Below are 27,575 nucleotides of genomic sequence, written 5' to 3' on the forward strand. Positions count from 1 at the left end.
TTGGAGGCCTGGTCTCTAAATGCCCCCGGCCCCTCCCAGGAAGTCTAGAATCCCTTCTGGCAGGGTAGAGCAGCTCACTTCATATTTACAGGACGTGATGGACCTGGGGCAGACTTCATTTCAAAGAGCTTCTGAAAGGTGTTAGTCTTGGCATTGTTGGACTCCTTTAGGGAGTGAATGCCACTTACAGCTGGGTCCCCTGCGCCCTGGTACACCCCTCAGGCAGCTCCACCTGAGGCAGGGCTCTCTCAGACCAAACCACCAGAAGCCTGTGTCCACCTTGGGGAGTACATTCTGCCTGTGCCACCTTGGACGTGGCAGGCAGTGCCTGCTTTGGACTGAGCCATCCGGCACCATCCAGCAGCGCCCTATGTCTGCCTCTGCAAAGCCACCCCAGGAAGATGTGGCCAGCAAGACTCGATTGCTTCCTCCGGACAGCACTGCCCTGGGCAGCACCCTCTTGGACACAGCCAGCAGAGTCCAGTGACCGCCCTGGACGGAACCTGTTCTATACATTCAGCATGATCCTGGTGTCTGCCCTGGGCATGTCCAGCAGCCTCGAGCGCCCAGTGCAGACAGGACCTCCAGGCAGGCCCTCTCGGACACGGACAGAGGTCTCCCAGGGCAGCGCCCGGTCCCCGCATGGCCCGCTCTGGAGGCGCGCCCAGGCGCTGCCAGGAAGGCCGGGCGTTTATCCCCGGAGCCGCCAGCAGGGAGCTCCCTTTCGGCTCTGCTCGCGCGGCCGCGGGGGGCGGCGCTGCGCTGCGCCGCGCTGCGCTCCAGCCCGGACCGGGCCGGAGCCGCTGGATGCCGCGTCTCCGCTTCTGCTGCCTGCCGGGCGGGCTCCGGTGGCCGGTGAGTGCGGGGCGGCGGGGGCGGCCCCTCGGTGGCGGGCCCGGCCCGGTGGGGCGGCGGGGCGGGCTCGGGCCGGGAAGGCGGGCGGGCGGCGGGGCCCGCCGGCTCCTCCTCCTCCCCTGTCCCCTGGAAGCAGCGGCCCGGACTCCCGGCTCCGGTCCCTGGCCGCGCTGCGGATCTCGGCGCCCGGGAGTGGGGGCCGACCGCGAGGGGAGGGAGGGGGCGTCCGGCCCCTTTTGCCAGCTCTGGGGGCGCGGGGAGGCTGGGCAGGGTGGCCTTCAGTCTGGGGGGATTTGGGGCTCAGGGGAGCCCAGGTGGCCCCGAGCTGCGGGCTGGAGGCTGCAGCCTCGGGGGTAGGGGGCTTTTCAGGGCCAGGCCCAGGTCCCCCAGACAGACCGACCGACTGGGCGTCTGAGGAGGGCAGCAGAGAAGGCGAGCACCTCCATCGAGCCCTTTATCCCTCCCAGCGGCCTTCACCCTTTCCCTGCCGGACCGACAGCGGGCTCCTCTCAAAGGAGCAGCTGCTAGACAGCTGGCAAAACAATGGAGCCCCCGCTTCCCTAGGCCCCCTCCCCCTGGGACAGAAGATGGGGGGGTGGGTGAATGGTAGGCTTTGGGGATTAGGGATTGCAGGCTCTCCCCTGTGACTGGCTGCTCATCTCACCTTTCCCTGCAAAGGGGTGGGGTGTGTGTGGGAAGGTCGGACAGCCTGCCTCAGGCCTCTGGAAGAGCCTGTCCCGACGCCCCGCCCTGCTAACCTGTCATGCCGGTTGTTTCGCCAATGGGAAGGGGAGGTGGTAAGGTTAGCTGCCCCCCACCCCCGTGTTGAGGGGTGCTGCTTGGTACCCAGCCTGGTGAGGGTCATGTTCCTGCCTGAGATAAGGCCTGTGGGGACACACCACACATTGGGGCTTTGTTGTAGGGGGGGGCTGGGTGTGGGGGATGGGGTGTCACCCTGTTGCAAGGCACATGTGTCCTGCTGATTAGTTGGAAAGGCTGCCCGCCAGAATGAGCTAGGGGGATGGGGGTTGGTGGGGGAGACAGCCAGTTTGTTTTTTAAGCAGGACTCCTTTTGCCCGGTCACTTGGACAACAGGGCATGTGTTTGGCAGTGTCTTCATGGTTTGTGTTTGTGTAGCGAGGCCTGGGACCATGCTTCCTGGGAAGAGCTCTCCAGCAGATGGTCCCCCAAAATTATAGAATTGGAATTTCTCCCCCCTGGACCTTGCCAATGATTCGGGCTGGTTTTTGTGGGTTTGTTTTGTCTTTTGGAGTGCCTGGCATGTGGCTGAGGAGACCTTGTAAATCCCCCATGGAGAGTGAACTATGTGAAGTGTGTTGGGGGCCATGCTGTAAGGGAGGGAAGGTCATCCTGGTGATTCAGGGCAAGATCACCTTAGCAAGACACTGAATCTAGAGGTTCAAGCTGCCTTTCCGTGTGTTTGCCAAGTCTGGAGCCCTTTTCTTGGGCAGGTTGGTATCCTGTTGTCATGGCAACGGGCCAGGCCTTGCCTAATATTCCCCACCCTTTCGGTTCAGGGGCTACTTTCTATTGGGGGATATTGAAAGTGGCTCTCCTGAGGTCTCTGGCTTCCTGACAGACCTCGCTGGCTCTTTGTCAATGGCCTGCTACCTCCTCAGCTTCCCCTCTGTCCTTTTGTGATGAGGGCTTTCCAGGAAACATCCTCCTGGTTGCTGGACATGACTGGTTATATATAGCCTCGGGTGGAGGTGTGCTTGTCCCTTTGGGGTTGGGGACATTGGAATTGGGGCCTCAATTCCAGGAAGACCATGGGCAAGCTATTGTGTTGTTGGGTTAGGGGAATAAGAAGGGTCACAGGTGAGGGTGGAGGGTGGGTGTGGGAGGGGTAGAATGCCAGTGGTCACTTCCTTTGGGAGCTTTGAACTTCGAACAGTTGATGACCTGGTGCCTGGCAGCTCCGAGTATCTAGTTTGTTTACTCTCTCTGGCCTGGCTCAGGTGCCAGGGTGTGTGCCTGAGGGCTTCCTGCAGTGCCCTATGCTCTCCTTAGAAGCACTCATGTGGATTGTGCTGTTCCTGACTCCTGCCTGGTCCCTCAACCTCACTTCCTGGCAGTCTGGGTAGCCAGCCTGTCTCCTGCAGCCCCCTTCATTGGCCCAGCTTGAGGCCGCTCAGTGAAGGGTGCATGTGTCTTCAGAAGTTGGGCCTGAAAACTCCAGAGTCCCCCGAAGGTGGACTGGGTGGGGCAGAGCTGGGGCTTGTGTGAAAGGGATAATCCACCCTACTCGGGTGGAGCAGGGAGTTGTTGGAACTCAGGAAGCTTTGATCCGGAATTGGTGTGTCACAGGTCTGCAGGGCAGCAGGGCTGTTCTTGCTCCTTCACACTGAAGGTCTGTCCCCAGCCAGACCTCCCTCACCTGGAGTGGACGCCACAGACTGGAACCAGAGCATCCATGTGAGCAGGGTCCTGATGGTGGCCCTGGGCCCCAGGCCTCGTCCCAGGCCTCTCCTGGGTATGGTGGGTAAAGCCGAGGGGCTCTGGCCTGATGTGGTTTAAAAGTTTGAGGGGACAGGAGGGCCCAGCCCACCCGTTGCTATGATTAACAGGTTCCTCCAGGACATGGGCTGGGGGCTTGATGGAGCTTTTAGGTTCTGCTTTGGGTCAGGCTCCGGGGTGCTTTAAGATCCGCTCACTGCACTTCACCCCCCATAACCATTTTCTGAGGTAGCCTAAATTAGAGGGAGGATGGTGCAGTGGTAGGAGCTGAATTGGGAGGGGTGGGGAGCAGACCTGGAAAGCCTCCACTCCTCCCCCCACCTCACTTCCCTGCCCTTTCTCTGGAGTTAGGAACTGTGTGGCTTATAAATTATCCACATTCCCTTGACATTTCAAATAGTTTACAGTCAAGCAGCGGTTTAATTGTGGACTGACGATTTTACAGGGCCCAGGGCCCTTTCTCTCTGTCAGGTACTTTATCTTCACTTACAAGGGATTATTTTTATTATTCTCTGATATTCAGAGATGCTGGGTGATGGGCTCAAGGTCACACAGCAAGTCAGAGGCAGAGCAGGATTAGAACTTGCAGTTTGTGGTTGAGCAGAATACCTCTCCTGCAAAGGCAAGGGCTTGGGGCCAAGTCTGAACTCTCAGGCCCCTGGAGATTTTATAGTTGAAATAGCTGAGGTCTAGAGAGGTGATGAGACTTGCTCAAGGTCATACCGAAGGTGGGGGTGGTGGCGTGGGTCGTGTTAGCTGAGCTCAGCGCCCAGAGGCCATAGCAGGCCCAGGCACCGGCCGCAGTGGCCAAGGAGGTGCACCTGGAGGAGCAGCGGGGGACCTGGCCGAGTGCTGGCCCCTCTCCCGCTCTCCTTTCTCCCGGGGCCGGCAATCCGGCCCGGCTGCCTGGAAGTGCCGAGGGCCGCGGGCTCCCAGCGCTGCGGCGGGCGAAGGGAGCGGAGCCGCGGGCGGGCCGGCTGATGTCATGTGAGAAGCGTGCAGTCGGAGGAGCGAGCACACCTGGAGCCAGATAAGCTCCGTGTGACCCGGCAGTGAGTCACGGGGCGCTGCGGAGCCCGGCAGACCGGCCGGGAAGAGGTTCGGCGGCGGCCACCGGCGCACTCCGCGCCGCTCAGGCCGGGCCAGGTGCTGTGCGCGCCCCACCGGGCGCCCTTGCTGCCCTCGGTGCCGGCCAGCGCCGAGAAGAAGGCCTCGGGGCTGTAGGAAACGGCCGCTCAGGGAGGTCAGAGGGCACTCGAGAGAGGCTGGCTCTCTTGGGAAAGTATTTCCTTTGTATTTATTTATGAGTGTGGTCCGGAGGGACTGAACTTTTTAAGTATCCACCCACAGCAGCCAAGTCTGGACGCCCTTGTCTTGGGATTCTAACGTTATAGTTTCCATTTCCTGGGGTTTCTACTTTGTCAGCTGCAAGCTGACCCACTTAAATCTGTCCCCACTTAAAGCCACAAGACACCAGTGAAATCTATTTTAACCAAGTCCCCCAAGTCACTGAAACTTTTTCAAAGCATGAAATGGCAAACTGTGAACTTACCACTGCAAACCCCCTTTACAGCTCTAACGCTAAATGGATGGCTTACTACTTTGTCAAGCCCTTTTTAATTTTTCTTTTTTTTTAATCTTTAAAATCACAAAAGTAACATAGGCTGAAAAAAGGTTTAATCCACAGGAAGTGTACTAGATAGAAAGCTAAAGCGTTACCCCTCTTTGCCCCTACTCCACAGAGAAAAATTTTGTAATGGATCTTTCCAGACTATTTTTTAAAAGCTTGTTATATATATTTACGTATTATATATATTTATAGTTTAATATATGTTACATATAATTTTATATAAATATTAAAAATACTTTTCCTATAGGAAATAGCATGCATAAAAGTAGAAGAAAAATATAATAAAACACACGCACACACGCAATATAATAAAAACACATAATCCCAGTATTGAAAGCCCCTAGGCTTGGATATACACACACCCCTACCAGCTATTCTCATTGTAAAAAATTAAAATATAGATAAAACAGAAATCTGCTTTGACTCTTCTCAAACCCCTTTCTCTTCCCAGAGCATACATTTTTCTATGCATATGCAAATATTATACATAACGTGCGTGTATATATATGCGTGCATATAGTTTCTAAAATTTTAGTAAAAATTATATATTATTTGGCAACTTGCCTTTTCACTTAACATATTGTATAGAATCTTTCCAGGTCAATATACACAAAACTACCTCATTCTTTTTAATAATTGTCCAGTTCTATAATTTAGCTATTCCCCTAGTGATGGGCATTTATATAGACAGAATATTGCTATTATAAACAGTACTGCAAAGATTAGCGATGTTTATTGTGTGAATATATCTATAGATGTCCTATAAGTGGAATTGCCCAAAGAATATGTACATTTAAATATTTTCGTAGATACTGCCAACTTGCCCTCCTTATACCAATTTATACTCCCAACAAGTATGAGATGCCCTGCTCCCGTCCTCTGATTGATGTTATTAATCTTGGTAGTTTTTACTGAACTGCTAAGTGAACAACAGTATACCTCTGTTTTATTTCACATGTCTGTGAGTATTACTGAGGCTGAATACCTATTCATGTTTGTTCGCCATTTGTATTTCTGCATCTGTGAATTGCCTGTCCATATCCTTGGCAGTAGCTATATGAGGCCTCTGGACTCGAGCCAGTGTGATCCAGGTTGGCCATGTGCTCACTGGATTGCCTTCACTTCTTTGGGCCTTACTTTCCATATACAAAGGTCCTGTCCAGCATTGAGATTTGATGTCTAGACTTATTTGAGTCATACTTGTGCTGATAGTCATTTGTGTACTTTGCTATCCTGTCTACCATCCCATTTAGATGGCGAGAATGGTCTTGCTACTATTGGGTACCATTCTTGAGGGCTTACTCTGGGCTAGGCGTTATATGAAGGGCTTATATACATATTTCATTTAATTCCCATGCCTTATTTGGTAGGTACTGTTATTATTTTACAAGTGAGAAAACGGAGGCACAGAGGCCCTAAGTGAGTTGTCCGAGATTGCATGGCTATTAACTTGGATTTGTTCCTAGGTTTCTTATCTGACATCTGAAGGCTAACTCTTTCATTAGTTTTATTTATCTTTATATCCCTTGCATTTAGTAGGTGCTTAATAGATGCATATTTTTTCCCAACATTTTATCATGAAGCTCTGCAAACATTTAGAAAAGTTAAAGAATTTTACAGGGAACACCCCCACCTCCTAGATTCTATAATTAACTCTTTATTATCTTTGCTTTATCACATATCTATCCTTTGATTCATCCATCAAGCCATCTTACATTTTTGATGCTCTCAAAGTAAATTGCAGACATCAGTATACTTTGCCCCAAATACTTGAGTGTACATATCATTAACTGGAGTTCAGTATTTGTTTACAGTTCTTTTTTTCTTTTGAGCGAATATTTCATGCAATGAAATGCACAAATCTTATGTGCACTATTTGATGAGTGTTGACAAATGTATACACCTGTCAACCCAAACCCCTATCAAGATAAGTGACATGAACCACACCCCAGAAAGTTCCCTCATGCCCTTTCTCAGGCAATCCCCACCGCTACCTGACCCTACCTCCCAGAGGTACTGTTCTGACTTTTTTTCACTGTAGGTTAGTTTTGCCTAGACTAGAACTTCATATAGATAGTACCATACCAGTATGTACTCTTTTGTCAAAGGCTTCTTTTACTGTCACTTGACACAATATGTTGAGATTCATCCCTGTGGTATGTATCAGTAGTTCCTTCCTTTTTATTGCTGAGTAGTATTCCATTATATGAATATGTAAATTGGTGAATATGTAAATTGTTTCTCCTGTTGATGAACTGATAGAGGCATATTTGAGTTGAATGAGCTTTGCCCTCAAAATGCTTTCTGTCTTTTTGTTTTTTGGGAGGAAGATCAGCCCTGAGCTAACATCCATGCCAATCCTCCTCTTTTTGCTGAGGAATACTGGCTCTGAGCTAACATCTATTGCCAGTCCTCCTCCTTTTTTCCCCCAAAGCCTCAGTAGATAGTTGTATGTCATAGTTGCACATCTTTCTAGCTGCTGTATGTGGGGTGCCACCTCAGCATGGCCGGAGAAGCCGTGCATCCGTGTGCGCCTGGGATGCGAACCCCGGGCCGCCAGTAGCAGAGCGCAAGCACTTAACCGCTAAGCCACGGGTCCGGCCCCAAAATGCTTTCTGTCTTAAAGTGATAAAGCAGCTGAGTTGACTGAGTCAATTGTACTTTGATTTGAGGGATAGCAGGGTCAAGATGATTTAGTAACACCCCAATTTACATATCCTAATTTACATACATACCTTTCCTCCACTTAAAGTTAGGAATGGCTTCCTGGAGTAGAGTGAGGGGAGAAAGACAGAGAAAGAGGTCAGAAAAACTGTAAGGTTGCCTTCACTGGAAAAGTTAACAGATGAAGGGGAGGCGGGTAGAAACTGCAGCCTGGAATGGAGAGTGGGGAGGTGATGATGTCATTGCTGCTGGAGTTGTTGGACCTGAGGGCAGGAAATGCTAGCAAGTCCAAGGTCTACAAGAAGGTGACAGAGCCCAGGTCTCTGGTGAATTGGGCGCTGAGGAGCATAGGAGCAGCAGCAGCTACAGCTGCATTGCAGGTCTGACCCTGGAGGGGGAGGCTGCAAGTAGCTCCAGACACATGGCACAGGAGAGAACCCAGGCCACAGCCAGGCCTGGCAGTTGTAGGGCTGACAGCGGGGAGGGGGTTCCTTGTGAGCTGTAAAGGTAACGGGCAGGACCGGGGTGATGAGGGAAGGGCTGAAATGGACTCAGTCTCCAAAGGCCCCAGGGTTGGAATGAGAGGGGTGACTTTGGCAGAAAGTTAATAACTAACCTGTGTCCACAAGAGACTTAGATATTTGGTATTTTAGAGCTAGAAGAGACCTAGATCATCTAGTCCAACCTTGAGCAAAGTGACAGGCTCAAGGTCCCCCAGCGATTTGTTGGCAGATCCAGGCCTAGATACCAGATCTCCTAACAGTTCTGGCCAGCGCTCTCCCCTGTGCTGCTGCTGGGACTGTCTGTTGTTCCTGCCTGTCACAAGGACAGTGAGGGGCACGCTTGTGCCAGGACGGGGATTTACATGAAATTACTTCTGAGGGACCTCTCAAGCCCAGAGATTCCAGAGTTCTGGGGCCTATTTGCCATTGATACTGCCCAGATATCTATCCCCCAGCAAAAAGCCAGGATTGGGTAAGGATTATAGAATGAGAACTGGAGAGCAAAAAAGTTGGGTTCTCTGTGGTTGGGCTGAGGCTGAGATACTTGTTTGTCCCCTCCAAGTCCCCGAGGTGGGTTTTTTTCTTCATTTCCCCCACAGGTGCCCCTGGAGCCATCTTCTAAACTAGCCTTTTATGACAGTGCAGGTAATAAGGGGTGAGGGGTAAGGTGGGCAGTGACCAGCCAAAGATCCCACGTCCTGGTATATGGTAGGTCTGTGCCACACCCCCATCCACGTTCAGAAGGAGAGAGAGACTCCCCATGTCAAAGTAGAGCCCTGAAGAGAGGGTGCCTGCTCTGAGGCACTCCCCAACCCCAGATCAGTCCAGACACTGCTGGTCAAGGCTGCCCTGGCTTTGCTCTTCCTGGGCCCTAGATTTCCTGTCTTCCTACTCCTGGGTACTGTGGAGCAGTAGAAGCAAAAAGGTCAGAGGGAACTTTGTTTTACCAGGTAGAAAGTGAGGTCAGAAGGGGACAGGGGTGCCTGCTAGGTCCACAGGGAGCTAGTGACTGGGCCCAATTTCCCATCTCTTTGGATATGCTCTACAACTAAATGTTTCTCTAGAATTGCACTGCCCAATCCTATAGCCACTAGCCACATGGGACTGTTGAATACTTAAAATGTGGTTAGTCTGAACTGAGATGTGCTCTAAGTGTAAAATATGCACTGGATTTCGAAGACTTAATATGGAAAAGAGAAGGTAAAATATCTCAATATTTTTTATATAGATTACATGTTGAGATGACAATGTTTGGGATATATTTACATTAAATAAAGCATATTGTTAAAGTTAATTTCACCTGTTTCTATTACCTTTGTCAATGTGACTGGTAGAAAATTTAAAATTACATATGTGGCTTGAATTATCTTTCTTGTGGACAGCACTGCTCTAGAAAGGATATGTTGATCTCTCAGGAACCACATGAATCAGGGTGCTGGGCACGGGGGAAGCAAATGGCCAGTGCACTGGGGCCCTTGGGAGTTCCTGACCTTGATGCCCATCCTAGGCGTTGTATGTGGGTTGGGGGTCCCTCTCAGTAGAATGGGGAGCCTGGAGGGCCCTGCTTGGTTGTAGGGGTGGGGTGCACAGAGAGGAAAGACCTCTCCAGGGCCTTGTAAGAAGTCATTGCTGGAAGGAGTAAGCTTGTAGGTCCTGTGTTTAGAAATCAGAGGGGGAGGCCTTCATGGAGAGAGAAAAACTTAGATTTAATTTCTATTTAGGTGGCATGGCCTATTTCTACTTCTTGTTCCCTGCTGGTTAGAACAAAAGAGGCTCTCTCAACTCCACCCCTACCAAGTTTTTCTCCGTCCTGTCCCCAGTTGGGTGTGTGCAGGGTGGGAGTAAGTTGGCATTGTAGGCGCCGGTGCCCTGGAGCTGGGGTTTTCTCTCAGGTTGCCACAACTTTCTTCCTGAGGCTATATTTAGGTGTTGGTCTGGGGAAAAGGATGTGAGTTTTTCAGGATCCTGTTTATCCAGCAGACCCCACCCCCACCCCCACCTTGCAGCTGTCTGTCCTCTGTTCAGTCTGGAACTTCCCCTTCCCTCCCTGCGTCACTTTGGTTCCCCGGGCCCTAGAAAGAAAACAGTATTTGCCATTGAATCCTGGTGTTGCCACCTATTAGCTGTGTGACAACTAACATATACTTAATTTTCTGAGCCCTGTTTTCTCATTTGTAAAGTAGAGATAATGATACCTACCTTGCGCGGATGCTGTGAGGTTCAAGTGAGATTGTGTGTGTAACATGCCTGGCGTTATGCCTGGTAGTCATTAAATAAGTGTTGGTTCTTTGAGGTCTTCTGTTAGGCAGTGGATAAGGCTGCTGCTCTAGGGATAACAGGCTCAGGAAAGAGCCCAGTAGCCTGTGATGTTTGTTGCCTTAATGGACATTGGCTGTGGGGAGGCGATGGTGCACAGAGAACCTTTCCTTTTTCCTATGTGTTTGAATCTTAAGTCAGGTCCCAAGTTGCCTCGATGGCATCCTCTTGCCAGGAGGTCCCATCTCCCAAATGCCACCTCCGTGCACACCTAAGCCAGGGTCTATCAGGGATTATAGCAAATGACAGACTTTGGAGTCTGGGCCTTGACAACCTTATCTAAACCTCAAGTTTCCTTATTTGTAAAATGGGGGTAATAATAGGCCTCCCCATGGCAGTGTCGTGAGGATTAACTTCACTGAGGCAGTCTTGTGTGAAGCAGAGCACCTGGCCCTCAGTGAGGGGCAGCTGTGCTCATTAGTTGGCCTTGTCTGGATTGGAGACACAGGCAGAGGCTCTGCTCGAATAACCTTTCTCTTTTTCTGTTTGCAGCAGCAAGGTGGGGTACAAAGGACCTGTACTAAGCCCTCATAATCCTCTGGGGGTGCCACCCCTAAAAACAGCGCCCCACCATGTTTAACCTAATGAAGAAAGACAAGGACAAAGATGGCGGGCGGAAGGAGAAGAAGGAGAAAAAGGAGAAGAAGGAGCGGATGTCAGCGGCAGAACTGCGGAGCCTGGAGGAGATGAGCCTGCGACGTGGCTTCTTCAACCTGAACCGCTCCTCCAAGCGTGAATCTAAGACGCGCCTGGAAATCTCCAACCCCATCCCCATCAAGGTGGCCAGCGGCTCCGACCTGCACCTGACTGACATCGACTCTGACAGCAACAGGGGCAGCGTCATCCTGGACTCGGGCCACCTAAGCACAGCCAGCTCTAGTGATGACCTCAAGGGTGAGGAAGGCAGCTTCCGTGGCTCTGTGCTGCAGCGAGCAGCCAAGTTCGGCTCCCTGGCCAAGCAGAACTCACAGATGATTGTCAAGCGCTTCTCCTTCTCCCAGCGGAGCCGGGATGAGAGTGCCTCAGAAACCTCCACCCCCTCAGAGCACTCTGCTGCCCCGTCTCCGCAGGTGGAGGTGAGGACTCTAGAGGGACAGCTGATGCAGCATCCTGGCCCAGGCATCCCTCGACCAGGGCCCCGGTCCCGACTCCCTGAGCTGGTGACTAAAAGGTTCCCAGCTGACCTGCGCTTGCCTCCCGTGGTGCCCCCACCACCCCCAGCCCTCAGGGAGCTGGAGCTGCAACGAAGGCCCACTGGAGACTTTGGCTTCTCGCTGCGGCGCACAACCATGCTGGATCGGGGCCCCGAGGGCCAGGTCTATCGGAGGGTGGTTCACTTTGCTGAGCCCGGTGCGGGCACCAAGGACCTGGCCCTGGGGCTGGTGCCAGGTGATCGTCTGGTGGAGATTAATGGGCACAACGTGGAGAGCAAGTCCAGGGATGAGATTGTGGAGATGATCCGGCAGTCCGGGGACAGCGTGCGGCTCAAGGTACAACCCATCCCAGAGCTCAGCGAGCTGAGCCGGAGCTGGCTGCGGAGTGGCGAGGGACCCCGCAGGGAGCCGGCCAATGTGAGTGTTTCCCGGGGCAGCCAGGGGTGAGCGGGGGTTGGGAATGCTGGCATCTCCTGCGGTTGTACTTGGGTGGATGATTGGGGTGCACAAGAGCTGCAGGCAGAGCCTAGCGAGTGTGTGAGTGGTGAAGCTGTGCCACCCCATGGGCTCCAGGGGCAACTTACCTGGCCTGCGAGGAGGAGTGACCTCAGCAGGGAGTGATACTCAGTGATACAAGCTTCATGATATAAGGGTGGGTTAGGGGTTTGGGCACCATATTTCCTGAGCCCTAAATTGGGGCATGAAGGCTAACATGTGCCACTTCCAGATATGAGAAACAGTCTGGAATTTTAGTCTACTACTAGACTGGTATCTGGACTAAATATAGGATTTCCATGTTATTTAGATATTGGAGATGAAAAAAAGATAAATTATTTCAAATCAGGGCCGTCATGGAACATCTGGGATATACAGCTGCTTTGGTAGCTCCTGGGGAGATGACCTGAGGCCTCCTCTGGCCCCTGAGTGAGTGAGGAGTAGAATACCAGGTAAGGTTGCAGAGATAAGCAGGGGCCAGATCATGGAGGACCTTGTAAATCATGGTAGGAGTGTAGATATTATCCCAGTGAAATGGGACCATTGCAGGGTTTGAAGCAGGGAAGTGACTGGATCTGGGTTATAAAGATGCCCTGGGCTCTAAGAGTCTCCATGACCTCTCCTGCAAGAAGAAAAAGCACGGCCCTGGCAAAGGCTGCAGGGATAGTGTGACCTGACTGCTCCTGAGGCCCCAACTGTCAGCCTGCCCACACAAAACATTAGAGGAGGGGGTGACACAGGAGCAGAAGAGATTGAGATTAGAGCCTGAGCAGGTCTCTGGGGAGATGGAGATCTCTAACCCCAGGGGTCTTTTGATAGGGTGGCTGCATGTCAGTTTGGAATGTTCTGCCTAGAGACAGCACATGAAGGACGAGTTGGCTTCTGGTCATCCCTCTCTCCCAGCTGTGGGTTTTAGGACTGTCCAGATCTGGTCCCTGCAGCCTGACCAGTGCACAGCCTGGCCAGGACCTTTCAGCACTAAGTGACTGGCCAGATGTGTCAAAGTCAGAAGTGGGAGGAAATGCTAAGGAAGCAGGCAGAGCCCTGGCCCTAGCTTTCTTCTGGGGAGGGGAAGTGGATGCTCAGATGGTGGCTCAGCCTAGCAGCGTATCAGGCCTGGAGGGCCTGGGAGCGGCAGGGTCAGAGTCTGGCAGGAAGCACTGGAATTGGGTTCCAGACCTTCCTTTACCCTGGGGCTGGTGGGGTCAGGCAGCTTTGCTAGTCAGGAAGGGGTAGTGAATGGGGAAGGAGCCTGTCATGGAATTCAGGGAAGGACTTGGACGCATTTATTCCAGAAACACACATTGAGCACCTACTATGTGTTAGCTTCCAGGCTAGACTGAACTCTTAGAGGGAGTGATCTTTGTCTCAGAACCAAGGACCATACCGTGTTGCTATATGTGGCTACTTCTCCCAGGCTAACATTGCTTTTAACAGATGGAATTTTCTTCTTAAAGAATGAACCCCTGGGGTATTGTTGCCAGCTCCCTGCTGAACCACAGCACAGGCCTCTGTGGGGCCCTGAGCCTGGCATCCCAGATGCTGCTTAGTTTCTCTTTATAGCACAGAGATCATCCTGGCATCTCATATTTCCCAGCCACTCTCCCTTCCCAACGAGCTGCTGCTACCCCATCCCTGGGGAAGTGGATGGTTTAGCTTTGGAGGCTCTGGGGAATTCCACGTTACAGCTGGTATCCCTGAAATGCTGGCTTGCTCTAGCCCCCATGCGACAAGCCCAGGTGGCGCCCAGAGGATTTCTTCCCCAGGCTAATGCCTGGGGGATCCAGCAGGGGACATAGTAGAAAGCCCTGTCCTCCTGAGTCTCCTAGAGCCATCTGACAGGACAATGAGAAGCACAGGACTGAGAAACCACCTGTATCTTTTCCTACCTGGGTAGGTGGTGGGGACCCACACCACACCAGAGAGGAGTAGGGTGAGCCCTGCATTCTGGCTTCCCAGGACCGACTCCAGAGCTGGTGTGGGAGTGCTGCGGCCCCTTGTGCGGCTCTCATCCTCTATCTCCTCCTCTTCCTGCCACTCCTCCTCCTGCTCCTTTTCTTGGCAGCAGTTCTAACCCCAGTTCCATGCCAAGAAAGAGTCTGTCCGCCTCCTCCAGGCTCCTGGGTGGGGTACCCTGACAACTCTAGCCCCACAGGGACAGCTCCTGGCGGCCACCCTGCCCATCAGGCCATCCATCAACTGTGTCCACACGTTGCCTGTCCCCAGGGAACTCTGAGGGAGCTGGTTGGCCATCTGTTCTCTTTCTGCACACAGATGGGGGCCAGGCCCTGTGGCTCCTCTCCATGGCCTGTTCAGAGGGCCCCAGGGAGAGACAGCCCTTCGGGTTTCCCTTTCACATGGTATGTGTCCAGAATGCTTGGCTCACACCTTCTTCGTGTGTCCCTATAGCTGCTATACAAGGTTCCACTGGGAATAGGGGTGAGCCACAGTAGTAGGATAGACTTGAGGCCTGACAGAAATCACTCAGCAGGCCTGAGAGAGGCAGCTTTTCTTCCGCCACCTATCCTTCCTCTTGTTGTTGTGGTTAGTGTCGTCAAGTCAATTCTGACTCCCAGTGACCCTGTGTGCTGCAAAGCAGAACCCTGCTCCGTCTTTTTTGCACCATCTTCTCAACCTTCTGGCGCTATATCAGACAATGCTCCGCTGCTATTCATAGGGTTTCCATGGCCAATTTTTTCTGAAGTGGGTGACCATGTCCTTTTTCCTTGTCTGTCTTAGTTTGGAAGCTCCACTGAAACCTCTCCACCATGGGTGACCCTGCTGGTATTTGAAATACTGGTGGCATAGCTTTCAGCATCACAGCAACATGCAGCCACCACAGTATGACAACTGACAGACGGGTGGTTTGGTTCTCTGACCAGGAAATGAACCTGGGCCACAGCGATAAGAGTGCCAAATCTCAACCACTAGACCACCAGGGCTGGCTATCCTTCCACTCAACTATCTATTAAATAAACATCTGTTGAGCACTTACTGTGTGCTAGGTCCTGGGATCCAGCAGTGAGCAGTACATAATCCCTGTCCCAAGGAACTCATGGTCTAATGGGAGAGATGGTCAAGCAGCAGACAATGACTGTGCCATTTGAGAAGCTCAATGACAGGAGCCAGTACAAGATCCTGGGGAGCACAGAAGAGGGACTTCAAGTACAGTCCTGGGAGTGAGTCAGGAAAAGCTGACACTGGGTAGAAGATGAGTATAGAGGAGGGAGGAGGAAGGAGAAGGCTGTAATTGACACATGTCAAGGCCTAGAGATTGGAGAGAGAAAGACACATTCGGGACAAAGGCTGGGGGACAGTGTGTGGGAATGAGTATTGACAGAAGCAGCAGAAGAGGTAAGCGGGGGCCAGGTCACGTAGGCCCTTGTGTGCCATGCTAGGGAATGTGAACTTTAACCTAAGGGCAATGAAGCAGTTTAGTCAGGAGTGATAAGGAACAGATTTTAGAAAATCTCTCTGGCTGCTTATGGAGAATGTTTTCAGGTGTAGCTAGAGTAGCTGTGGGGAGAACAGTGAGGAAGCTGTCACAGTAATCCTAGTAGAGTGGATGGAGGCCTGAACTTGTGTAGAAGCAGTGGAAATGGAGAGAGGTATCAGATGTGAGCAACTGAGGTGGACTCTGTAGTCTTGGTGACCAATTAGTGTGGGTGATGGAAAAGAGGAGGGGTCAGGTGTGACTGCCAGGTTTGGGGGAAGATACTAAATTTTTTCCTTATCTCCTTAGGGAAAATGTTTTGGTGCTATCTGTTTTGGGATCAATTACTCTTAAATTTTCTAATGGCAGAGAGTTCCCTGAGTCTGGTGAGATTAAGGGAGGGGTTGGTAAAGATGAGGATCTTAAAATACAGTTGAGGGGCTGGCCCAGTAGCATAGCAGTTAAGTTTGCCTGCTCTGCTTCAACGGCCCAGGGTTCGCCGGTTCGGATCCTGGGCGTGGACCTACACACCGCTCATCAAGCCATGCTGAGGTGGCGTCCCATATAGAGCAACTAGAAGGATGTACAACTATGACATACAACTATCTACTGGGGCTTTGGGGAGGAAAAAAAGGAAAAAAAAGAGGAAGCTTCGCAACAGATGTTAGCTCAGGGCCAATCTTCCTCAAAAACCACAACAGCAACAACAACAACAACAAAACCCAGTTGAATCAAAATCCCTCTCTCCAGTTCCATGAGTCTGGGTGGGAAAGTCAGTGCCCACTGAGAAGGGGCAGAGGCCGGGTGGGGACTAGGGCCTGGGAGGGAGGAGAGCCAGTCCCTTCTGTTTGTATCCTCAGTAGGCCCATCATGGGGGCCAGGTGGGTTGTCTGGGAATGGAGGATGTTTCCGCTGAGCTCAGAAAAGCCCACTTGGCTAAACCTTGGCCAACGTGGTTGTCCCCCTGCCGCCAAGAGCCAGAGGAGCTGGCCTGCATGGGAGCCCTACCAGAAAGCAGTGCTTCCCTGAGCATTGAGGATGTGGTGGGAGAGGAGAAGTGGGAGTCTAAAGGAAAGTCTGCCACTCCCTCCCAGTCAGGTCTAGTTCCTGAGCCCGCTGGAGCTGTCAGGCATTTGCCTGAGATCTGTGATACAGTTTCTTCTCCCGTTGGAACTTGGAGTTTGTACTCAGAGGCTATAGGGCTGTAAGGTTCCTTAAGAGGTCATCACATCCATCTAAACCACCTCCAGACTCAGGAGAATCTGGGAGAGGGCATGTTATAGTGGAAAAAGCATGGACTTGGGAGCCAGAAAGACCTGTTTTTGAGTTTTGCTAAAGTTACCAAACTTTTCTGAGCCTCAGTTACTCATTCCCTTAAACATTTAATGAAGTCTGCTTAAGGACCAGGCACTGTACTGGGCCCTGGGGGATTAAGTAAATAAAATATACAGTCCTCCCTTGGGATCCTCGGGGGATGGGTTCCAGGACCCCCACGGATACCAAAATCCGTGAATGCTCAAGTCTGTTATATAAAATGGCATAGTATTTGCATATAACCTATGCACATCCTCCTGTACACTTTAAATCATCTCCAGATTACTTATAATACCTAATACAATGTAAATGCTATGTGAATGGTTGCCGTACTGTGTTTTTTAGGGAATAATGGCAAAAAAAAAAGTCTGTACATGTTCAGTACAGACGCAACCATCGTAGGCCTTTCAACCTACAGTTGGTTGAATCCACAGATGTGGAACCTGCAGATATGGAGGGCCGAGTGTAGTCTTTCCTTGAGGAAGCATAGACCTAAGTAAAGAAATGCGACCAAGCACCGCAACTGCTCTCTCAGAAGTCTGTACAGGTGTACAGCAGGCCGGGGAGGAGGAAGTGGGCAGTTCTACCTAGGGAGAGGGGTGGCAATTAGGAGAGGCCTCTTAGAGGAAGTGACCCTTGATTTCTAGGGCCTTATTCTATCCTCTCAGAATCTGAGAAGACTAAATCAGAGAAGGATGCACATCCAATGAACTAACTCCAGTTTTCTCTGAGGAGGAGAACAAGATTGACTGAAGGGAGACTTGTTGTTTAGTCTATATACTATACTTTGTGGGTCTTTAGGTAAAATAAACATATTTATGTATTAGCTGAGATCACTTATGTAGGACTTTGGCAGGTAGTAAATTCTTAGGAAGATTGGACCCTTCCCTCTGCCAAGTCTCTAAAGCCATCCTGGAAAGGTAATTTTGCAGCTTCCTTAATTAATCCATCCTAGTACTCTGCCATCCTTGCTCCTGGTAAGATTTTCTGTCCAATGGGGACTCCTGATGCTTTTGTCCAAACTCTTTCTCTGTGGCTCTATCCTTAAAGATAGCCAGACAGAGGGAGAGGTGGGATGCTGGGTCCTCCCTAGCTTTTTCCAGCTTCTTAGAACCAGCTTCTCAGGCCTGCAGGTGTGGTCATCAGTGACCTTGCAGGAGACTGGTCAGTCAGGGTTACCTGCATCTGGGAGAAGGGCAGGGGCCCCTTTGCCGTAGTGTAAGCCTTGGACCCCTGGGTAGAAACTGTTTGAGCCTCATCACCCTTGTCCCCAGGACCCCTGGGTGCTGTCAGGAGTAGGGCCTACAGGATTCCAAGGAGAGACTCGAAATTGTGCTGCTTCCAGGTCTGCCAGGCCAGCTTCTGAGCAATGGGCTTTCCCAGGGGTTCTGGTGGTAGTGGAGCAGCTGGGTGCTGCCTGGGCTCAGTGTTCTAGAATGCTTCTCTTCCTAATGTTACTCCAAATGATCCTTGAAGGGGTTTTTGTTTTTTCTTTTTTAAACAGGAAATTTTTACTTCATTTTGTGCCAAAGCTTCAGGCACTTCTGGCATCAGAGAGTTTCACTGTGTGAGAGCCCTGGCTTGGGGGCTCAGAGTAGAACCCAAACTGAGTTCTTGTGGTAATGAGGGGCCAGTGGGTGGGTGTCAAGGGCATGAGAACTCGTGGGTGAAGGGTCTTTGGAGCATTTTGGGAGGTTATCTATCCTGGATTAGTGGGGTGCATGGGCCCAGCAGGATAGAGGGGTACAGTAGGTCTTTCTATTCTGCTAGATCTCCCTTCTCTGTCCTCAGAGGCACCATTCTGCCTTCTTCCCAATCAGATGCTAGACGAACTGCAGCCCCAGAGTGCCCTGGCCACCCAGCCCGTGGGTGGTGGGCACAGTGCCCGGACCACATTGAACTGGATGTGGGTACATGTCATGGTCGTTGGTTGTTTTTGCAGGCGCAGCTTGGAGCCCTGGGGCGGGGGCAGGGCCTTGACTGAGGTAGCCTGCCCTGGCCCCTTCCGGCCCTGGCCAGAACCCCTCTGGCCCACCCTGATACCCTTGGCCACTCTGCCCTCTGCTCCCTTCTAATCTTTCTTATTTACATTGAAATGGTTCTGGAAAATACCAGATATGCAAACACCCAGACTGGGGGTGGGTGAGGAGTGGGGTGAAGGGGGGTGTGTGGCGGGTGGGAACACAAGTATTTTAAAAATGCTGCAAATCTCTACAGCGTTTCCCAGAAACCACAAGCACGCGTTCCGCCTGCCAGCAGGGCTCCCGCCACCCCACTACACTAAGCTGCTGGATTCTCCTCACTGTAGCCTGGCGGGGAGAGCAGCATCTGTGGGGGTGGGGACCGGTGACTCCATTGGGGAAGAGGCTCCCCTGCTGCCTGGGTAGGCTGCCTGGCGCCTCCATTGTCAGTGCTGGGCAGTGGGTACAGATGTGTCCCAGGCTTCCAGCAGCACTGTGGGTGCCCACCGTGCCAGACAGTCACTACGAAGGAGTGGAGTCTTCATGACTCCCCACCTCCTGCTGTGCAGTTTGTGGGGGGCCCCAGCCAACCCTCGAGTCCTGGGTGGTATTTGGCAGCAACTTCTATTCTGTTAAATACAGGAGACGGTGTCATCAAAGCTGATTTTTTCAGTTGTTGGCTCTCGTCTGGTTGGGAAACTATTTCCTCAGACCTGGTCACCACTCTGGCTGGCTCCCTTAATCTCTCGCCACATGTTCTTCAGAATCAGGGCATAGCGTTCTGCCCTTGCACAGCTCAGCCAGCCGCCTTGCACAGGCTCTGGGGCAGGGAAGAACGTAGGGTGTTTGCCCAGTGTTCTGTGTGGCTCCCAGTACTATGTGTGGCACCTATATGCTCCCTAAGTGGTATTCAATTGATCCAGTAAAGATTCAGCTGAACAGAAGTGCCTTGAGGGAAGAGCATGAAAAATAGCAAGGATGAGGATCGTGGCTGGTGGTCACTACATGTTAGGGACCGTTCTAGATGTTTTATATATGTTAACTCGTTTACTTCTCCCAACGACCCTTTAAAGTAGGTATTATAATAATCTCTATTTCACAGATGTGGAAACTGGATTGCAGAGAGGTTGAGGTTAAGTAAGTTGCCTAAGATTTCACAGCTATTAAGTGACTCGTGCGGATTTGATCTCAGGGCATCAGCTCCTCACTCGTCACTAGTTTGCTGTATAGGGTGGGGAAGGCAGTCTCTGGATGTTCTTACACACCCACTGCCCAGGCCTAGGCCCTTCTGATTCCTCTCACTAGAAGCCTCTTCTCCAGAAGGGGAAGCCAGGAGTGACTGGCCACTCTTGCTCTGTGGACAGTGAGTCGCAGAAGGGTGTGACCATTGCTCTCAGTCTCTCCTGAGGATTCGCCTGAGGAAGTGAGCTCAAGGGGTGGCAGGCGGGATCTAATCCTGTAGGGATTAGGGAGACGTCCTGGGACAGGTGGCTGCGGGAAGCCTTAGGAAGAGAAGCAGCATCTGTCTTGGCAGCATTTGGGTGTGGTCCCCCAGGGGTGGTGGAGGGGCACACTTTTGCCCCTTACGCACCTCCCCTGTTGCATCCCGGAGGGCAGGGACGTTGCCCCCTCACCTTTTTGACCCTTGCTGGCATGCGAGTCCTGATCTCCGCAGCATGCAGGGTGGTAGGATCCCTGGAGTGTCACCTCTGACCAAGAACATGTCCTCCTCTGTTGCTGAACACTATTGTTCCCTAGTGTGCACTGTGGGAGAAAGGTGAGGAGCACAGCCTGGCATAGTGCCTAGCAGGTAGTGGGTGTGTAACGCGGAGTTCTCATTGGCTTCTACCATTGAGTCCCTGCAGTTCCTTTTCTCTATAATGCTTTTCCCTGCCCACCCTCATGCACTCATTCACACTGGCCCCAGTTTGAATATCACTTCCTCAGGGAGGCCTTTCCTGATCCTCTCAGACCATGTCAGGTCTGCACCCTGACTGTACCCCATCCTTCTCCTTCATAGCATTCAAGATTGTCATTAATTGGTTATCTTCTCATTTCTCCAGGGCTGGAGCACTTCATGAGAGCAGTGGCTATTCTGTGAAGGAAAGAGGATGGTTCTCTAGGCAGGAACTGGTTTCCCATTCTCTCTGTCTGCTTTTCCTTGTTTTACTCAGTTTGCCTTCCTAGAATCCTCCCCCCGACTGGCCTTGATGACTTGTCTACAGTACGTTTCCATGCCCTGTCTCTACTCCCTGACTGTTTCTTGTGTGCCTAGGCACTCTGCGTCTCTCTCAGGAGTGCAGGGGAGATGGGCTCTAGGCATCCAGGAGCAGGAGCCTGCAAGGGGCTCTAGGAGGAGGGTCCTAGGGACAGCCTGCCTCATGCCCTGCACTGGAGCCTCCAGGAAGGCACCAGGCTTGGGTGAGAAGCAGATTTGGGGTCACATGGGGTCACACAGTGTCCAGCCCAGGGGACCCTGGAGGAATGTGCCTGTCTTACTGACTGCAGGTCTCTGAGGGGCTGGAATGTAGCTCGGCAGGGCTCAAGGCTTCGTCTTCCTTTCTGCTGCTTTCCCTGGGCTGCCTGCGTGCTGGAATGTCGGCAGGCTGGGAATTTTCACAGCAAAGATTTTTCCCAGTCACAGCAACAGATTCCAGCTGGAGCCTGGGGACAGCTCCCACATGGGCAGGGGCTACCGGAGAGGGCAGGGGCTGATGCTAGAACAGCCCCAACAGCTCTGCTCTTGGGGTCCGGGCTCAGTTTCCATCCTGTCTGGGAGATGCAAACGTCTGTTTCCCCACTGGACCGGGCCAGGGGGAACCTGGGCTTCTGGAACTGTGGGGCTCAGAAGAGGCAGTGGGAGGCCTTGGGGACCAGAGACTACCTCAGTGAGGAGAGAACGTGGCTGGCCATATCCCACAAGGCCTCACTTCCTTCAGCCGGTATGTGAGTCAGAAAGGGAGCCACCTCGGATTCCATCCTCAGGTGGGGCTGTGCCTGCCAGATCCAGGTTCTCTGGCCTATGGGGGCCACCCAGCCTTGGCAAGAGGTGGCACTGCTGAGTTTGTCACCCGTATCTGTCCCCCACTCCATGGGCTTCACAACGCCTCCGGGGCGTGGTTCCCAGTTCCCTCTATTAGTGACCTTTCCGGCCCCTGTGCCCTTTGCCCCCTGATCTCAGTTCTGCTGGCTCCTCCCTCCCATTCCCATTTCTGCAAGGAGCTGACTCACTTCCTCCCTCCCTCCCCAGCTTCTCTCACTACCAGGCCCTGTGGCATGCAGGGCACCCACAGTGAGGGAGATTTCTTCCAGGGCACTTCCTGGGCTCTCTTCTCTGGCAGCGGGACTGTGAGGCTGCCCCTGGCTCTGGAGCAGAAGAGGGCTGGGTGTGGAGTGGAGTGGAGTGGGGAGGGGGCATGGCTCTGGGCTGTAGGGAAGGTCAGGTGCGAATGGCCTGGAGCCTGGGCACAATCAGGGCAGGATGTCACGAAGCCTTGGTGAACACCTGCTCCATGTCACACTGTGGGCCTGGTTCTGTGGAGGAGAAAGGCTGAAGGTGCCATCCCTGTGATCAGGGAGCCTGTGCTTTCGCTAGGACAGAAGACATCTATAAAAAGATAGATCTCAGCCCAGGGTGGCATGGGCTAGAGGCCAAGCAGTGACAGCACTGTCATGCAGCAAGAGACGGTCATGACTCTCTGGGACACCCAGCTTCATGCCCAGCCCCATCACATCAAGGGGAAAGTGTCTGGAGATTCCAGTGAAGCCTTGCAGAGACCTCACAAGGAGAAGGGTCTGATACTGTCTCCTTGTGTTAGTTCTTCCTGCTGGGGGCCTGCATCCTGCCCCTCCCCACTGGCCTCCCTCTTCTGTGGGCTGGTTTGGTTGTGGAGCTGATCGCAGAAGCACTGGCTTCAGAGCAGTGAAAGGTTCCTCGCCGGGAGGGCTGGCATCTTCTACCTCACCCTTCCTGGAGCTGTCCAGGCTCTGAGAGCCCGTGTGCCTGGCACTTCAGGCACTGGGGACCCAGGCTGGGCTGGGCCTGGCACAGCCTTGCATCCTTCTCTGGAGGGGCCTAAGTTCTAAAGGACACAAGCACAGGGTGAGGTCGAGTCCCCACTCGCTTGGCCATGCATCAAGATCAATAGGGGCAAGAGGGAAACTGGGCCTGCCGCCGGAGAAGCCCGGGGGATTGCTGTGGGCTGTCTTCCCAGAATCAAGTGACCAGCAAACATCCCTATTCCCCTCAGCACTTGGCTTTGCCTGGCAGAGCCCCCACTGCACTGGCAGTCTGCAAGGTTCTGCTTCTGGCCTCGGGGTTTCGGAACAATGACAGGAGCTTCTTGTTTAAGTGAGGTTGGGGGCAGGAGGCAGGAATGAGGCCTAGGCGTGGAGAAGGCGAGGGGTACCAGCGTGACCACCCCACCCAAAATGCACTCGCCCTCCCTCGTGGGAGGTGAACCACCCTGCGTGGGCACATGCATGCCTGTCTGCATTCCTCTCGCAGGCCTTCTTTATTGTTCTCTGCCCCCACCCGTCATTACTTGGCCCTGACCTGGAAAGCAGAACTGGGCTCTGTGACAAGACACCCAGCTTGGAAATGGCTTGGGACACACACTGTAGAATTTAGTCTGGGCTGTCCTTTTCTCCCATACTCTTCCAAAGCATTTCTGCCATTAGCTTCCAGTCCTTCTAACTAGCCCTCACCTTCTCTGTGCAGCAGAAGGCTGGCCTCACACCAGAGGACTAAGTCTCTGGGGCAGGGGCAGGTGGAGTTTTCCAGCTTTTATCAGGGCCCTGGGTTCCCCATCCAGCCCCTGTGTCTTCCTTAGACGACTGGTTTTAAGATCTCTCTTCTGTGCCCCTGAAAGAGGGGCGTCTGCTATAAAGCGTCCCTTACCCTCCCTCCCCACCCAGTCTCTTCAAAATCCAAAAACTGCAGTTCTTATTGTTGCTGTAGAAACAGATGCTTGGCAAATATGAAGTTGGATGGAAGGGCTGGTTTTGGCTGTAGAAACTGCTTTCAGCTCATTTTGGGGAGGAAAAACAGGAGGATGACAGCATAGGCAGAAGGGCCCACCAGTCGGGAGTTGCATATGATTGTGTATGTATTGTTAATACATTGGTACATATTGGGAACAGCATGGACTCGAGCTGACTCCTGGGTTGGAATCCTGGCTCTGCTGCTTACTAGCTGGGGGACCTTGGGCAAATTATTTAATTTCTCTGTGCCTCGCTTTCCTTATCTGTAAAATAATAATAATAATAGTACTTTCCTTGTAAGGTCGTTTTGAGGATTAAATGAATCAATACATATAAATCACTTAGAAGAGCGTTGTCATCATCATTGTTAATCTGTCTCTGACGTGTTGGGAAGCGCTTGATGCCTGGGAGCTCGATGGGCCATCTGCCCACAGGAATGCCACAGGCCTGTTGATGACTCAGCTCTGCTCACGGTGGGTGGGGTGGCAGGTGGGTTGGTGGGTGGGGGGCTTTACTCTTATCCCCAGGATGGTGCTTTTGCCCAAAGGGCCTTCTAGGTGAAGACAGGGAAATAAGGCCCAGATTGGTCCCCAAGCTTCCTCAGGACCACACAGTAGCCTCAGAGTGGGATTTTGCCCTGGGCTTCCAATCTAGTCTGTGGTTTGATGCCAGTTTTTAAAATTGTGCTACTTTTCCTGTGACTTCCTCCACTCAAATTCTTGGCTGATGCCAGTACCTTTGGAATACCAGGCTTCTTTCTACCTGTTTGTCTTCCAGTTGAACAAACTCTACTTTTTTGTGGTTTCTCTACAACCTATTTTGTTTCTTCACGCCTGTCTTGCCTCTGATAGCCCTTCTGGATTAGGGCCCAGTAGGAATTGAGGACAGAATGGAGGCACAGAACAGAGAGGCAGCCCTGACCTGCCAGTTCCCGGGTCTGTTCTCTCTCCTCCCATCACACCTACGAGCTTACCCAGATGCTCCCACTTGGATTTTCTAACTACTGTATGCAAACCTTTCAAATTAAGTGCCTGTGTTAGAATGTGATAGCAGTCAGATCCATGCCCCGTTCCCTTGATCCTCGTGGATTCAGGGCTGGGGAGCTTGTTTGAGCCTCTCTGGCATGGTGAGCATGCCCTGGAATCCTTTCTCCACCATGTCCTCTTCCCCCTCTTCCTCATTTGATTCATCCAGCTGGCGATGCAAAGAGGTGTCCGGTTATGGTCCTCACTGCCCCATCGCAGAATTCCTGGCATGCTGCTCAGGACGAGGTTTCATTGGCCTTATTTGCCCTTGAAAGTCAGAGTTCTGCTGGGACTTCTGTCCCTGGGAGCACTAACATCAGATGAGTCCAGCAGCGGGTGATGTGGGGAAGCCCTCAGGCCACTACATTCCAGATGTCTTACCCATGCATGATCCAGACACTGCAGAAACAAGGAACGATTGTGTGGCACTGAGGGGCTTTCTCCCAGGCCTGGGATGCCTTGGGGTGGGGGCTGGCTTCCATTCAGCCTTGCCTTTTCAGCCCCTCTGCATCTGGCTTTTGCTCCCAGGCTGGGTGTAAAATTGTGGCTACGGTCCCCTCCCCCACTTCTTTCTGAGCCCTAGGGGTCAAGGCAAGGCACATGGGGACAGGAGTCTAAGCAGACTCTGGGGCAGAGGTGGGAGAGGACAGCAGGTGGTCAGGGGCAACACTTGGAGGAGTCTTTGGCAAGGATGCCCAGGACAAACTGAAAGGGGGATCCTCTAGACCAGACCTGTCCAATAAGACATTCTGCAGAGATGGAAATGTTCTGTAGTCTGTATTTTCCAACTTGGTAGCCATTAGCCACAGGTGGCTATCGAGCACTTGAAATGTAGCCAGTGTAATGAATTTTAACTTTTATTTTATTTTGATTTAAACAGAAGTATTCCCATTATTTTGATTTAACTTCAATTTAAATAGCCACACATGGTGGCTGCCATATTGAGCAGTGCAGCTCTAGACAGCTCTCAGAAAGAAATGATGGGATGCTCTTGGAGGCTTGTCTCCTCCTGCAGTCCCCCTGGTCAGGCTGGGGATGGCGGCCTTTTCCCTTCCTCTCAGGAAGGAAGGCTTGTCCTCTCTGGCAATTTCTACACTTCACCAACTCTGGAATCCTGATGCCCCAGGGCCAACAGGTCTCTGGCTGTGTGTCACCACAGCTGGGGCAGTGCTTCCCCACCTCGCCAGGCATGTTTTCTGCCCAGCTTTGTAACACACAGGTGCTCACATGCCCTGGTGGATTTGGCCGGGTCTGTTAATGCGGAGGTGGTAGATTGGTTGGAAAAGTAGAAGCTTTTGCTTCCTCCTTCCTGCTTCTATGGAGATTGGGTTTGTGCCTTACTTTTTACTTCAAAAAGTTCTAGAAACAGACCCAAATAGGGACCTCCAGAGGTAAACACAGATCCTCAAACTTTTATTGAATGTCCAGTGTTTGAAGGAACCTGAGGCTTATCTAAAGGAACCTCTCTGATTTAGAGAATAAGCACTACAGGCCTCCAACTCTCAAACCCCGGAAGACCTCGCTGATATTTTATTTAAATCAATGTGGCTGACCCTTAAACTGGGTTTCATTTTTTTCTTCTGTGGGAATAGAGAAGAGTTGTCGTTTGTGTGAAAAAGAGAAGAACAATACTTCATTATGCTTATTCTCTCATGTCTGCCAGAGGGGGTGGGGATGGGAATATCATGTGTGGTGCATCTCGGGCAGGGGTGTGGAGGATTTAGGGAAACCATCCTCAAGCCTGGCCCTTTGCTTTGGGCTTTGTGGGACCTTGGGAAGCAGAGGCAGTTTGGAAATCCCCAGGGGGTGTGAGGAAATCCCCAGCAGCCAGAGTCCTCAGGGAGCAGAAGCCTACTGGAGCTGCCAGTCAGGTGGTCCCTGCAGGCAGCCAGGACCTGACTCTGAGGGGACAAGCCCAGACGTCCCTGCTGGGGCTCTGTGCCCATGAGATGGTATGGTGTCACCAGGCTCTGAGCAAACCTTTGGGTGTTTCAAGGCAGGGGCTGGGGGAGTGCCGAGCCCTAAGCCTCGGTGACCACCTCTCGGCAGTGATCTAGGGCTGGTCACCCCACGCCCACTGACCCTCCTGAATTGCTTGTCCCAGACCTCTCCACACCACAGAGGCTCAAGGCCTCCCTGGAGTCTTCTGTTTATTCATGTAGTCATCCATTCATCCGTCCATTTTATTTCATCAACAGGCATTTACTGAGTGCCTATTATATGAAGGGACTGTTTTGGGCTTTGGGGATGGAGCAGTGATGAAACCAAAGTCGGCGCCGAGCTTATCCCTGCCTCTTCTTGCCGTATCCCTCTAGGGTGAGGCGAGAGGCCATCTTGCCGCTGCAGCCCCCTCAGTCTCGAGCTCCCGGGGGACGCCTCTTGGGGGCGGGGTCCGGGCCGGCCCCCCCGGAGGTGAAATCCCGCGGCCTCGGCGCCGGCGGCCGGTAGGAAGGGGGCGGTCGCCCTCTGCCGGGCTCTAGCGGCGCTGCAGGGCGGGTGCCTCTCGGGGTTCTGGGCGCATGTGCGGCACCTGGCCCCGCCCCCGGCCCCGCCCCTGCGCCAGGCGGAAGCGGGAAGCGGGCGCAGCCGGCGTTTGGGGAGAACTGGTCTGCGCTCGCCGTGACCTGCCCCGAGGGCCGCAGTATCTGGGCCCAGACCTGGGACTGCACCTTTGGCCAGGGCAGGTTTCCTCTCAGCCCTCCTTTCCCTCCCTGCGGCCGTCCCTAGGCTTCTTTAAGGGTGTCTGTCCATTTCCACTTTGGGA

The 27,575-nt window shown here is 52.5% G+C and overlaps 1 protein-coding gene across 7 annotated transcripts in view; it reads left to right on the forward strand.

Moving 5' to 3' along the window:
* Nucleotides 1-767: 767 nt before the first annotated feature.
* The window catches only part of MYO18A (myosin XVIIIA), a 108,774-nt gene continuing 81,966 nt past the window's right edge, over nucleotides 768-27,575 (forward strand). For 5 of the 7 annotated variants that reach the window (XM_058560213.1, XM_058560206.1, XM_058560210.1 and 2 more), the window contains exons 1-2: nucleotides 834-855; nucleotides 10,942-12,017. In XM_058560213.1, coding sequence (XP_058416196.1) covers nucleotides 11,019-12,017 — 999 coding nt within the window. In that variant the 5' untranslated portion in view covers nucleotides 834-855; nucleotides 10,942-11,018. Of the gene's footprint in view, nucleotides 856-10,938; nucleotides 12,018-27,575 lie in introns of all 7 variants that reach the window. The other 2 variants (XM_058560207.1, XM_058560212.1) reach the window with 2 other exon arrangements.

The sequence above is a fragment of the Diceros bicornis genome, chromosome 18, assembly GCF_020826845.1.
Source record: "Diceros bicornis minor isolate mBicDic1 chromosome 18, mDicBic1.mat.cur, whole genome shotgun sequence".
Lineage (NCBI taxonomy): Eukaryota > Metazoa > Chordata > Mammalia > Perissodactyla > Rhinocerotidae > Diceros > Diceros bicornis.